This window comes from Octopus bimaculoides, chromosome 4 (assembly GCF_046866305.1).
Source record: "Octopus bimaculoides isolate indiv1 chromosome 4, ASM4686630v1, whole genome shotgun sequence".
Lineage (NCBI taxonomy): Eukaryota > Metazoa > Mollusca > Cephalopoda > Octopoda > Octopodidae > Octopus > Octopus bimaculoides.
Window position 1 is genome coordinate 128,314,136 of NC_142931.1, and position 15,396 is coordinate 128,329,531.

Sequence of the window (15,396 nt, forward strand, 5' to 3'; positions counted from 1 at the left end):
TACAATAAGTACTAGGGCTGAATTGTCCATTCAAACCCTTAAAGATGGTACCCCAGCATGGTCACAGTCCATTGACCGAAACAAGTTAAAGATTAAAGATATATCTACTATTAACTCTAATTATAACCTTAATTTCTATTTTGTACCTATGACAGCTAAAACTGGACTTCACCAACTATAGCTACAATCAGTTATTTTGTAGTATATGCAATATATATGCCAACTATGAACATAATTGCTTTTATTGTACCAACAATAGCTAGAATGGATTTTTGCTATATTCACAATTATTCATCGTATATGAACTGTAGCTGGAATTGGCAAATGTAAGCTAGATCTATTTTATTTCTGTTTTATGCATTTTATTTTAGATATTTCATCACTATATCTGAGAAACTGGAATATCTTTAGAGCTTACATACTGTTAAACAAGACACCATATTTAATCTCTATAGAGAATTTCCGGAAATAGATTTTGTTTGGCAAATACATGCTAAGTTGTACCAAACAATCTGAAGTATTATGTCTAAAGAACAAATTGTATACAACATTTTTCACCAATTCTAACGTCTTTTAACTTGTTATCTGTAGAGTAATGTCTTTTTATTTCCAACGTCTTCTAAAATAAAGTAAAAATGGCTCTATATAGCTCTTTTATTGATTTATTTCTCCCTCCATCTCCTGCCTACTCTCATTCTCTTTGTTGTATTTCATAAATTTAAGATTATCTTGTAGTAAAATCGCTTGTAGTAAAATCGCTTTCCAAGCCTAATTAATTTTTCTCCTGATAAAATATACTTGATGAAAGCTACTTCAAATCTGAATAGCAATCTGGAATAGTTTCTATCTTACCTGATTGTTTCTGCTGCTTTATGTCTATAAGTGAGCATAAAACTCTATGTCACTTGCTGCAATCTGCCTACTTTCCTTCTACACTTACCCTGACATACAATTTTATTTTATCTTATCGCAGTGTTTCTCTTTCAATTTCATCCAATTTATATTCTGTAGAATATTGCAATTTTCTGTATTTCACTCTCCATACTTACAGACACCATTCAACAACTTGTTCTCTTTAATAGCTTCAGTCAGCTGGAGTCTGCTGCATATTTCTCTACTTCCCTTTACTCTCAGTTTTCTGTAAAAGAACATACAAAAGGGTCATTGCTTGGATAATTAAATTGAAAATGAAATAAAAGAAGGCTGATTTTTTTTCCTTTTCATCTTTTATTTCATAGTTGAACAACTCTGCACACATTAAAATGTTTCTTTTGAAGTGGAGCAAATATTGTAATAAAAACATAAATAAAAATAATAGATACCTGGATCAAAGAGACACACTCTGTTATTGTTAATACTTAAAATAATTTATCACATTTATAGAATAGCATATTATAGTATACATGCTTATCATATATTATGGCTACTAAGATATATTTGTGGTAAGGAGAAGGGGTGAAGAGTCAGAAAGAAATTAATTATGAGAAGGGCAGTGTAGGAGTTGTAAAAAAGAGAAATCAAAGGTTGAGAGAGGTGACAAGAGAAAAGAATCAAGAGAGTCAGAAGAAGGAAGAGGATGCTTCATTTTGTTGACTCTTCTCTCCATTAGCATAGCTAGAGTGTGCTGCCCAGGGCGGTCCTTCTGTTTCCTGCCCTGGACCCCACAAAAAAACACTTATTCTTTTCTACTCAAGGCACAAAGCCAGAAATTTTGGGGGAGGGGGCCAGTCGATTAAGTCGACCCCAGTATGAAACTGGTACTTAACTTATCGACCCCGTAAGGATGAAAGGTAAAGTCGACCTCGGTGGAATTTGAACTCAGAACGTAAAGACAGACGAAATACCACTAAGCATTTCGCCCGGCGTGCTAACGATTCTGCCAACACAAAAAACACTTATTGCCTACAGCAATAGCCTACAACAGGATGAAAAGTGCCACCCAGGACGGACCGCCCCTACCATCCCCTAGCTACGCTAGTGCTTCTCTCTAGTGAACTGCAAGAGAAGTAAGTCAGAATTGTAAAATCAATTTTGGTTTCCTTATGCTTCCTGAAAAAACTGATATAATAATGTTAGTTAGACTATGTTTGATAGAGTGTTCCACAGTAATTGTTTGACAAGGAATATTTGATAGTAAATGCTTGAAAGTATGAGTTTGACAGAGTAAATTGCTGATAGTAAACATTTGACATAGTTAATTGTTGACAGTAAATATTTAACAGAATAAATTTTTAATACAGTAACTGCTTTGCAGTAAATATTCACTAGTAGCTCTTTATTAGTGTTTGATAAAGAAAATATCTAAAAATAAATAGTTTATGAAGAAAAATTTGGTCAACAATATATAACGATATATGTATTTGAAGAAATAAATGTTCAACAGTAACTATTTGACAGTATATATGTGGAAGGGTAAATGTTTGACAGAGATGTTGGACATTCTTGATGTTTCATGTTTTATGGTAAATGTTCAGTTGTGTAGATGTTTAACAGTAATTATTTGATAGAACAATATTTGAAATAATTGTCTGCTGGTAAATGTAAATTTTTTATAATAATTGCTTGATAAAGGAAATGTTCAATAGTAAATTATTAACAAATTAACAAATATCACCATCATCATCATACGAATCTAACAGTAAATTGTTTGTTAGAGTAAATGATTGAAAATATAAATGCATGACAGTAAATATTTGTCAGAGTAAATATTTGATGGAATAAATATTTGACAATAAATGATTGACAATCAATATATTTGTTAAATGCTTGACTTTGACAGTAGATGTTTGATGTAAATGAGAAAGTGCATTTGTCAGCAATTGTGTGAAAAACTAAATCATTGACAGTAAATTTTATAAGATTAAATTCTCGACTAAGTGAATGTTTGACAGAGTAAATTTTGATGTACAAGATGGTATCAAAAGGTTTCACGACTAGTTATGTTTAATAAAAAGTAATTTATTTACCTAAATTTTAACATCATCTTTAAAATGGTCACCTTGTACAAGAATACACTGGTCCCAGCATTCCTGCCACTTTTGGAATCCAGCCTGGAAGTCGTTTTCCGTAAGCAAGTTGAGGACCTTCTGCAATTCATTCTGGATCTCAACCAGTGTTAAAATGGTGACCTTTGAGCTGTGTTTTCATCTTGATGAAGAGATGGAAGTCCACAGGTGCTAAAACTGGTAAATAGGGCAGGTACAGAAGTAATACCATGTTTTTGACAAGAAACTCGCAAATGAGGAGATCTCATTGACAGGATGCATTGTCATTGTGAAGAATCCAATTCTTTGTGCTCCACAGATCTGGTCACTTTCACCGAATGTCCTCCCTGAAATGCTTCAAGACATTGTTGATTGTCCTCTGACAATCCTCATGCACAAACTGATGAATTTTCTTCACATTTCCAGGGGTGATGCTCATGGCAGTTCTTCCAGATTGCTTATCATCTTCCAGAGACATTCTTCTGCTTTTGAACTGCCTGTGCCACTCAAAACATTGTGCATGACCCATTGACTCATTGCCATAAGCCTGCTCAATATCTCTGTAGCACACTTCCCAAGTTTAATGCAAAATTTCACATTGAATTTGTTCCTGTCCATGACAAAATTGCAAATTACAGCATACACATGATCACAAAAACACAAATTTCACAACTTACAAAGTAAACACAATGATGTCACTCGGTACCCTACCTCATGAAGGTCACTGCTAGCTCTCATTGTGCATGCAACTGTGTACTGCCATCTGTTAGCACAGAACTAGTCTGGGAACTTTTCTATAGCACCTCGTACTGAATATTTGTCAGAGAATACCATTCATATACTGTGTTAACATGGTTTGCCTAATGTTTGACAGAGTAAATATAACCTACACATTGCCAGAACTAACAATGTTTCTTAATAATGAACACTAAAACCATTCATGTATTGTCAAAATGCCAACACAACTCACTCTCTGATAATCTTTTTCAGGTGCTGTGATCAGTTTAGCATGGCTGGCTGTTGGTTTCTATTTATCTTCTGAAAACACTCCAGCTGTTAATTTTGTTGAACCTGTAGCAGTGGATACCACTTGCGCTGTACACAAGTAAGTACCTTCTGATCAATGTCATCTTCTTACTGTCTTTCTGATCATCATCATTATGATGTTAAGCATCACTACCATTATTATTATTATTATTATTATTATTATTATTATTATTATTATTATTATTATTATTATTATTATTATTATTATCATTATTATTAATATTATTATTATTATTATTATTATTATTATTAATAATAATAATAATAATATCATTATTATTATTACTGTTATTATTATTATTATTATTATTATTATTATTTTCAGTAGTTTTATTTTTATAACGTGCTTTCACTTCACTACCGAGCGCAGCTCTGTGCGCCTTGGGTATGTGCTGTGGTTTGCTGTGGTGCTCTTATGTTTACTGTATTGAAAGTGTTTTGCGTAGAATGTGTGCAGTACCCAGTAGTGCAATTTTCTGTATGTTATATATATTTGTAAGTCCTGGTGTTTTGTTATGTATTTGTCTGAATATTTTTTTATTATACCTAAGGCACCTACTATGATAGGAATTGTTTCTGATTTTAGATTCCACATTCGAGTTATCTCTATTTCCAGGTCTTTGTATTTTGAAAGTTTTTCCATTTCTTTTAGAGAAACGTTGTCATCTGCTGGTATTGATACATCAATTAGAAAGCATTTTTTTTCTTCATGATCTTTGACAACTATATCTGGTCTATTTGCCTTAATTTCTCTATCTGTGTGTATTGGCATATCCCAGAGTATGGTTGCTTTCTCGTTTTCTGTGACCTTTTCTGGCGTGTGTTTATACCATCTTTTTTCTGTTGTTATTCCATAGTGTTGGCATAGCTTCCAGTGTATATAGGTCTCAGCTCTGTCGTGTCTGTGAATATATTTCTTCTTAGCCAGGACTGGGCAGCCAGAGATAATATGATTTATTGTTTCTTGTCGATCTCCACATATTCTACAGTTACTTGTTATATTTCTTTTCATTATGTGTTTTTTGGTAATTTCTGGTGGGGAGGCTTTGGTCTTGTGCAGCAATTAAAAATCCTTCAGTCTCTGCTTTGAGTCCTGAGCTTCTCAGCCATTGCTGGGATTTTTCTCAGTCTATTTCTTTCGCATTTAGTTTAGCCCAGTATTTACCATGTAGGGGCTTTTCTTGCCATCGTTTTATCATGGTCCGTTGCTGTTCTAGTTTTAGTTTGGATTTCATTTGTTTTATAGCTTTTGTTGTTCTTCTTCTTCTTCTTCTTCTTCTTCTTCTTCTTCTTCTTCTTCTTCTTCTTCTTCTTCTTCTTCTTCTTCTTCTTCTTCTTCTTCTTCTTCGTATCTGTTAGGTAGATTGATTTCTTGTTTGTATTTGTCAGCTTCCTTAAATATTGAAAACAGTTTTTTGTTTTGCTCGTGTTTTGTGGCTATTTGTATTAGTTTCCCTTGCTTCTGGAGTAGGTATTTTTGCAGTCCTATGGTGGTTATTTTATAATAGTTTTCTAGGTGTATAAGACCCCTGCCACCTTCTGTGCATTGTATATATAGCCTTTCTATGTCAGATTTTGGGTGGTGCATCCTATATCCTGTCATTATTTTTCTTGTTTTCCTGTCTATTTTACATAGTTCGTTTAGTGTCCAGTTAAGGATGTTGTAGCTGTAGCTTATAACTGGGACAGCTAAAGTGTTGATACCCATTATCTTGTTTTTAGCATTGAGCTCTGTTTTTAGTATTGATCTAACTCGTCTATAGTACTCTTTCTTTATTTTTTCTTTCGTATGTGTATGTTGTATCCTATCTAGTTCATTGACTCCTAAATACTTGTATGGTTGGCTTTCGTCTAGTTCTCTTATTTCATTGGCTTTATCTAGTGTTATATTGCTGCTTTTAACTAATTTTCCTCTTTTCAGGGTTGCTTTGGCACATTTTTCTAATCCGAATTTCATATCTATTTCCTTGGTAAAGCCGTGTACTGTCTGTAGTAGTATTTTCTAGCTCTTTGTCGTTTTTAGCATATAATTTTAGGTCATCCATATATAGAAGGTGGCTGACTGTTTTTCCGTAGCATTTGTAACCACATCCAGTTCTATTTAGCAATTCTGTTAAAGGTGTGAGTGCCAGACAGAACAGGAGTGGAGAGAGCATGTCTCCCTGGAATATTCCTCTTTTAATGGGGATGGCTTTCGTTTTCACAAGTCCCTCTTTTGTTTCGAGCTGTAGCACTGTCTGCCATTTGTTCATTGAGTACCTTATGTATTTTATGATAATTGGTGCCACCTTGTTTATGGCTAGCGTTTCCAGAATCCATTATTATTATTATCATTATTATTAAAGTCTTAGTAAGTAGGAATGCAGACAAATCACATGTCTCTTTAGGTAGATGGCCCTTCTCAATCTGAAGAGAAATTGTAGGTAGTAACTCTGTAAGATGAACCCGGTGTAAGCTTTGGACACATAAAAGGTGCAGCAATATCAGAGGAAGGTTAACGGGGAAAATAGATTTTGTGTATGATATATGTACAATGTACAGAAAATAAACTCCATCAACTGCCATGGGGGTAAGCTAGAGGTAGTAGATAACTTCCATTACCTAAGTGTTCAAGTTAGTAATGGAGGTGGGTGTTCTGAGACCGTAGCTGTGAGAATGAGATTAGGCTGGGCAAAGTTTAGAGAGCTCCTGCCTCTGCTGGCAACAAAGAGCCTCTTCTCAGAGTGAAAGGCAGATTGTATGATGCCTGTGTGCAAACAGCTATGCTACATGGCAGAGAAACATGAGCTGTGACAGCCGAGGACATGCGTAGATTTGAAAAAAATGAAGTCAGTGTGCTTTGCTGGATGTGCAATGTCAGTGTGCATGTTCGATAGAGTGTAAGAATCTTGAGAGAAAAGTTAGGCATAAGAGGAATCAGATGTGGTGTGCAAGAGAGACAAACTTGCTGGTATGGTCATGTGATGCATATGGATAAGGACAGTTGTGTAAAGAAGTGCTAATCCCTAATTGTGGTGGTAACTTGTGGTAGAGGTAGACCTAAGAAGGCATGGGATGAGGTGGTGAAGCATGACCTCTGAACTTTAGGCCTTACAGATGTAGTAACTGAGACCTTTGGTATTATGTTCTGCTTGAAAAGAAGACCCATCAAACCAAGTAAAATCAGTCGTGGCAGATACCAGTGTCACATAAATGGCATAAATATTAAACTATATGCGGATTTATTTTATTATTGATCTTATTTTCTGTCCTATGCCTGAAAATCTTTTGTTACACATCTTGTGACGTCTTCAGTGACTCTACATCCCACATGTCTCCTCCCCCAAAATATAACAATATATATATATATATATATATTGTTATATTGTTCCTTCATCTGCCTTTGTCTTTTGTTTTCTTCAAATTTGAACTATATATATAGATATAGCTGTGTCCTTGAGCAGGGCCCTCCATAGCATGCTGATCCAGCCTACACAGATGCAAATGAGAATACTGTAGTGGATCAAGGGTGGGAGGGCCACATAAGTGCCTGTGTCTACACACACTTACATAGGCACATAAAGCAATTTGCAAAGTTGTCATTTATACTTGCTTGCAAGTGATGGTTAAGCTTTGAGCTTCTCTCTTTCTCTCTCTCTCTCACGCACACCACACACACACACTTTCTGTATGTATGTGTTTGTGTGTGTGTGTGTAAAGATATGTATATATGTATAACTAAATGTATATATTTCAAATGTATTTTTTTTTTGCAGAAACTGTAACCAGTGCATGCGTGACTTATACTGTGGTTATTGCTACATGGATACTTTCCGAGGCTCAGTCAATAGCTCTTGTTTACCAGCAGATTATGATAACCCTTGGTTATCAACCAAAGGCCGCTGCAATTCTACCTACTTACCTGGGAAACTTACCTGGGCCTATGACTACTGTCCTACACCATATGCCTGGATGCCAATGGTTGGATTAGTTCTTTATCTTGTTTTCTTTGCTCCAGGTATGGTACCACTCTTTGACTAGCTTGTATTACTTTTCATTGTGCCTGCTTCTAAAGTAGCAGTCTATTGTATTGTGTAGTGGTGCAGTGGTTATGTTAGCATAGTTGTGTAGGGGATGTAGTAGTGTTGTGGTGTGGTGTGTTAGTGGCAATTGTGTAGTGATGTACTGGCTGTAGTAAGCAGTGCATTAAATTGGCTGTAGTATGGATGGGATGTGTTGGTGTATTGCATTGGCTGTGTGAAGGCACATAGCTTAGTGATTATTTGACTCACTATCATAAGGCCGTGAGTTCAATTCCAGACGGTAAGTTTTCTTTTCTTGTGTCCTTGAGCAAGACACTTTATTTTGCATTGCTCTCATCTACTCAGCTGGCAAAATTGAGTAGTACTTGTAATTAAAAGGACCAACCGTGTCACATTGTTTCACACTGAATCTCCCTGAGAACACAAATGTTTGTGGCGTACTCAGCCACTTGCATGTTAGTTTCACGAGCAGGCTGTTCCATTGATCAGATCAACTGGAATCCTTGTCATTGTAACCAGTGAGGTGCTAGTTTATTATGTTGGCTCTAGTAACTTAGTATAGGGAAGGCATGTGGCTTAGTGACTAGTGTATTTGGCTCACAATTATAAGGTCATGAGTTTGATTCCTGGTGATATGTTGTGTCCTTGAGCAAGACACTTCATTTCTCTTTGCTCCAGTTCACTCAGCTGGCAAAAATGTGTTATACCTGTAATTCAAAAGGGCCAGCCTTGTCACATATTGTATCATGCTGAATCTCCATGGGAAATACATTAAGAATAAATATGTCTGAGGAGTACTCAGCCACTTGCATGTTAATCTCACAAGCAAGCTGTTCCATTGATCGGATCAAGGGGAACTCATGTCATCGTAACCAATGGAGTACCAGTTAGTAACATAGTATAGGGGTGTGTTGGCAGCAGTATTATGGTGGTGTGTTAAGTCAGTTGTAGAAGTGAGTCTGTGGTAGTGTGGCAATCTCTTATGTTGACTGTAGTAATGTTGGTTACAGTAGTGTTGTGTTGCTGTAGTTGTGTGGTAGTGTGTTGGTTGTAGTACTGTAGCAGTGTGTTATTTTATTATATTATTAAACATTTACTGGTAAATATGTGTGATAATAATATCTCAGGTATCTATCAGCACAGATCTCATAGGATAGAATAGATCAAAGTTGGGGTGATATTAAAGACCCCAAATAAGAAGGTACTAAAGATTTCAGGTGAGTAACAGTATAAGCTATCAGTTATATGAAGGGGTGCTGAAAAGTTCCTGGCTTTGGGTAAAAGAAAATATAGGAAGATCAGTTAATTATGATTTTATTCAACATATTCCCCTCTCAGATTCATACACTGCTGTGATCTTTCAGTTTTTCTAAACCCTGTAAAAGAACTGGGAAGGTTGGGCCTCAACCAGGCCTTTTGCGATACCCTTAATGCCAGGAACTTTATTGCGCTCCCTCATATATAACTGTGTTGCCAACACAGTAATATATAATGGATATCTCATGCAAGAATTTGCTCTAAGTAATCCTAAATGATACTGCGTGTGAACTATGAAATTAACACTCAACATTGAGTGACACTCAACATTGAGTGACAGTCTAGTTTGGGGATAGTAAAATGAAAGTGGTAAGAGAGCTGCACTCAACTCTGAGTGGCAGTTCTGTTACTAAGTAATAAAGCATTAGAGCTGACTCGATTTCTGAATATTTTTTTGTGGTTTTACAATTGAAATAAGTTTAGGTTCTAATATACAAGACTGGTAAGAAATCTTTTAATATGAATAAATCTTGAAAATCATATTGCTTTCTGATATTGCAGGAATGGGTCCTATGCCATGGACCATTAATTCTGAGATCTACCCATTGTGGGCACGAAGTACTGGCAATGCAGCAGGCACTTTTACTAACTGGTTTACCAATTTGATTGTGTCAATGTCTTTCCTTAGTCTGACAGAAGTTCTTACAAGACATGGCAAGTTTCCAATTCTATTTCTACATTTGTCCTTTAAATTCCTTCCTTTTATGCCAACATATTCACCCAATAAACATTTTTCAAACTTCAGAGAAGATATTGCTAAAATGTTTTCCTTTGAAGTATATTGGATGCAGTCTTAAACTTTCATTATATATATATATATATATATATATATATATATATATATATATATATATTAATCCTTCAAGTAGAATTTCTCTTTGTTTCCATATGGAAATACAAAAATCAAATCTCAAGTAAATTTTACTGTAATCTTTGAGGCAACTATGTTAATCAAAGCTTTTTATCACCAACTTCTAAAAAGAAGCAAGAGACGTACTTATCAAAAAATGGAATACATCAAAGCAACAGTCTTCTCGGTAATCCCTACAGAAGGAAAATAGATTTGATCTTTAACATCTCAGCACTTTGTCTACTTTAACCCAATAACTTCTTACACTCTGATCTTCTATCAATAACTAATTCAAAACTCTGTTAATGTGTTTGCTTTTATGTTCTCTTCATACATAAACCATTATACATGTACTTACTATTTAAAACAATGGTGTATAACAATGGTTCAACCAAAGTATATGAACAAGTAGATTGTTAGATAATTAGCTAAACCCAAACTTATTTATTTTGTGATATTGCAGTTCTTCATGTTTTCAGTTCAAATTTTCACTGAGACTGACTGTGTCTTTTACAATCTCCAAGTTCAATGAAATAAAAATCAGTCAAATCCTGTGGTCAAAATAATCAATTTTATTTCTTACCATAAATTTAGCCTTTGCCTCCAGTAGAAATCAATATTGTTATTATTATTATTATTATTATTATTATTATTATTATTATTATTATTTTGATATTACCTCTGCCTTCGCTAAGGCGGAGGTATTGTTTTCAGTTGAGTTTGTTTGTTTGTTTGTCCATGGATTTCGGGATCGATCTAGTACCAGACAAAGATTTGGGATTATTTTTCCTGTTTTCTTACTTAATTTTCTTTAAGAGCAATCGGGTTCATTTTTAGTATTCTCATTTGTCAGAACAGTTGAGTTTAGTTCAGATATTCTCATTTTTAAAAATCATCTCTGGTTAATCATTGAGAGGACGTTGGTGTTGCCTTGGTCAAGGTTTGCGCTCTCTGACTGCTCTTGTTATTATTATTATTATTATTATTACTACTACTGCTACTACTACTACATGAAAACTCACAGCTTATTTTGCTGGCTATGATGGAAAGTGTCAGCTGTCCCCAGCCAGCAGATTAAGGTGACACTTGTTTACTAGTCATGCTTCAAGAACCCCGCAAAGAATTCTTGCAGTTCCAAGCAATGTTGATTTTTGTAGCTGTTCTACCTTCACACTTGCACCAATCTTTTTCAGCCATGTTTGTAGTTGAGTGCTGATACTTCCAAGTGCATCAATTACTATTGGTGTCACATCTACTCTCGTCATTGACCACAAACTTCATATTTCCCGCATTAAATAGTCATAATTGTTTATTTTGCTTCTTCTTTTACATTGACCTTGTTGTCGCCAGGGTATTCTGTTGATTATCATACATGTTCTTTCTTTTTTATTCACCACAACAATGCCCGGTTTCCGATGTTTGATCAGGTGATCACACTGAATCATTATATCTCACAGAATTTTGCAATTCTTATTTTCGGTGACTCCTTCTGGAGTTTTCTCATACCACATCTTTGTAGGCCATGATTTCCACAGAGCTCCCAATGGATCATTCTGGCCATATTATCATGGTGTCTTTTGTATTTGCATTGTGCCAATTTCAGGCATTCGCTAATGATGTGCCATACCATTTCACCGCTCTCACCACACACTCTGCATTTGTCACTATTGGTGGTGTTGTCTATTCTGCACTTCATATAACTGGTCCATTTCTTTTGCACTTCATATATTTAGTCCGTCTATTCTTATTTTTATTGAGTGAAAGAGCAGGTCTTTTGCAATACCCTTAAAGCCAGGAACTTTTCCGCAACCCCTTATATATATATCGTTTGTAGAAAACATGAATCCAGAGAAGAAGCAGGCTCTAAGAGGTTGAGCAGTTTATATTTTAATAGCAAAGGCCCATTATGAAATTACCCTGGGTTTCCCATCCATAAAGGGTTTAGCTTTATGGCATATTATCAGACCCCAAAACCTGTTCTGATGATACACCATAAAGTTAAACACTTTATGGACAGGAAACCCTGGGAAATCCCATAAATCGGCCTTCCCCAGTAAAATACAAAAATTCTAATATTGCCTGTATTGTTCTTGTCCCATTTTGTATTTTTTTATATATATATATAGCGGCATATGTACACTTTGCTCTCTTATATGTAAGAATATATATATATGTATATATATATGTGTGTGTATATATATATATATATATATATATATATATATATATATATATATATACACATATACACACACACATATATATATATATTTATATATATATATATTATCATCATCATCATCATCATCGTTTAACGTCCGCTTTCCATGCTAGCATGGGTTGGACGATTTGACTGAGGACTGGTGAAACCGGATGGCAATACCAGGCTCCAGTCTGATTTGGCAGAGTTTCTACAGCTGGATGCCCTTCCTAACGCCAACCACTCAGAGAGTGTAGTGGGTGCTTTTACGTGTCACCCGCACGAAAACGGCCATGCTCGAAATGGTGTCTTTTATGTGCCACCCGCACAAGCCAGTCCAGGGGCACTGGCAACGATCTCGCTCGAAAATCCTACAGGAGCCAGTCAGGCGGTACTGGTAATGGCCACGCTCAAAATGGTGCATCTCATGTGCCACCCGCACAAGAACCAGTCCAGGGGCACTGGCAACGATCTTACTTGGCACAGCACATTTCCAAAGGTCTCGGTCCGTAGTCATCGCCTCGGTGAGGCCCAATGTACGAAGGTCTTGCCTCACCACCTCAGCCCAGGTCTTCCTGGGCCTACCTCTTCCACGGGTTCCCTCAACTGTTAGGGTGTGGCACTTTTTCACGCAGCTATCCTCCTCCATTCTCACCACATGTCCATACCAGCGCAATCGTCTCTTTTGCACGCCACAACTGATGCTTCTAATGTTCAGCTTTTCTCTCAAGATACTTACACTATGACGGGTATTCACATTGACATTACACATCCAACGGAGCATACTGGCTTCATTCCTTGCGAGCTTACGTATGTCCTCAGCAGTTACAGCCCATGTTTCACTGCCATGTAGCATGGTTGTTCGTACGCATGCGTCATACAGTCTGCCTTTTACTCTGAGTGAGAGTCCCTTTGTCGCCAGCAGGGGTAAGAGCTCTCTAAACTTTGCCCAGGCTATTCTTATTCTAGCAGCTACACTTTCAGCGCACCCACCCCCACTACTAACTTGGTCGCCCAGATAGCGGAAGCTATCGACTACCTCTAGTTTTTCACCCTGGAATGAGATAGAAGTTGTTTCCTGTTTGTTTGCAGTCTTTATTGCACCTGAACATCTGCCACAAACAAAAACTAACTTGCTAGTTAACCTGCCTTTGATGTTGCTGCACCTCTTATGTGTCCATAGCTTGCACCGGGTACATCTTATAGAGTTACTACCTACTCCTTTTCTACATACTGAGCAGGGCCATCTACCTGAAGGGGTTTGTGTTTTATCTACCTTCCTACTTATTAGGATTTGGGTTTTAGCTAGGTTGACTCTAAGGCCCTTCAATTCTAGACCTTGCTTCCACACCTGAAACTTCTCCTCTAGTTCTGATAGTGACTCCGCAATTAGGGCAAGGTCATCAGCATATAGGAGCTCCCAGGGGCAACCTGTCTTGAACTCCTCTGTGATTGCCTGGAGGACTATGGTAAATAAGAGGGGGCTGAGGACGGAACCTTGGTGGACCCCTACCTCTACCCGGAATTCATTGCTGTACTCATTTCCAACCCTCACCTTACTGGCAGCATCTTTGTACATGGCTCGCACAGCTCTCACTAACCATTCTTCTATCCCAAGTTTCCTCATTGACCACCAGATAAGGGATCGGGGGACCCTGTCAAAGGCTTTCTCCATGTCAACGAAAGCCAGGTACAGAGGTTTATCCTTAGCTAGGTATTTCTCCTGCAACTGTCTCACTAGAAATAAGGCATCAGTAGTGCTTTTACCTGGCACGAACCCAAACTGCATCTCATCTAAATTGATTCGCTCCCTAATTAGTTGGGCTATATATATATATATATATGTATGTATATATATATATATGTGAACACGAATGTACACACACACACACATGCATCTGTGTTTATGTGTATCTGAATAGAATGTTTAAATGTTGTATGTAAACAAACTTTAACATTGAACTGACCAAATTTTTATCCTCTCTGTCTATTTACAGGAACATTTTGGTTATACACAACGCTTGCACTGCTGGGAGGTATTCTGCTAGCATTTATCTTGCCAGAAACTAAAGGCAAAACCCTGGAGGAAGTCGAAGGTGTTTTTGCCAAGTCTTGGTGTGCTCAAGGTCCAATTTTACCGTCCGTCAAATCTATACAGTATGTCCACATACGTGGTTTAAATCGGGACGGAAGGGAGTCAGAACTGGATTCTCCTTAGGAATAACACAATAATGACAGCTGCACACTTTGGAACAGATCTATTTCTTCTTTTTAGCAGAGCCAGTATTCCATCTCCAATATTTGGCAGTTTAGTGGTAAATAATTAGAAAAATTAATGTTTTACAGATCTGATTCTCTCCCTCTCTCCCTCTCTCTCTCTCTTTCTCCTACTCTTTCATCTTTTCTGTTTCCTCCTCTCTTTCTCTTTACAATACTCATTTACATACAGTTGCACCCAGACACAGATACACATATGCAATGCATGCATACATTTGCAGATGTTCTCTTCTTTTGAAGGCCACACCAAAAACACACATAGAGACACATACATGCACACACACATATATATATATATATATATATATATAATGTTGCTGAGTTGAGATCTTTTGCATCCCTGCCCTGAATAACACACAAAAGTCAACAGCCAAGTACATTAATTAATTTTACTCAATAACATGTAGTATACACACACACATATGTATAAACACTTATATACTTAAATATATATATATATATATATATACACAAACGTACATACATACACACACACTCAGACATAGAACACATACACACATACACACATCCTATATATTTGTATACATACACATGAACATACATACACTCTCTTAGTAAGTAACATGGTGTTTAAAAACCTGTTACACTGATCAAAATGTTCACCAAAGTTTTATAAAATATAGAATATAGTGCTCCCAATTATTCACCGATTAACCAACCAGCAACACATTTAGCTTT

The 15,396-nt window shown here is 36.4% G+C and overlaps 1 protein-coding gene across 1 annotated transcript in view; it reads left to right on the forward strand.

Annotated features, from left to right (window-relative positions):
• The window catches only part of LOC106871169 (proton myo-inositol cotransporter), a 205,646-nt gene extending 190,755 nt beyond the window's left edge, over positions 1-14,891 (forward strand). The window contains exons 6-9 of the mRNA XM_014917496.3: positions 3,975-4,089; positions 7,787-8,028; positions 9,872-10,024; positions 14,418-14,891. Of these exons, the coding sequence (XP_014772982.1) occupies positions 3,975-4,089; positions 7,787-8,028; positions 9,872-10,024; positions 14,418-14,638 (731 nt within the window). The 3' untranslated portion in view covers positions 14,639-14,891. The remainder of the gene's footprint in view (positions 1-3,974; positions 4,090-7,786; positions 8,029-9,871; positions 10,025-14,417) is intronic.
• The last annotated feature ends 505 nt before the right edge of the window (positions 14,892-15,396 follow it).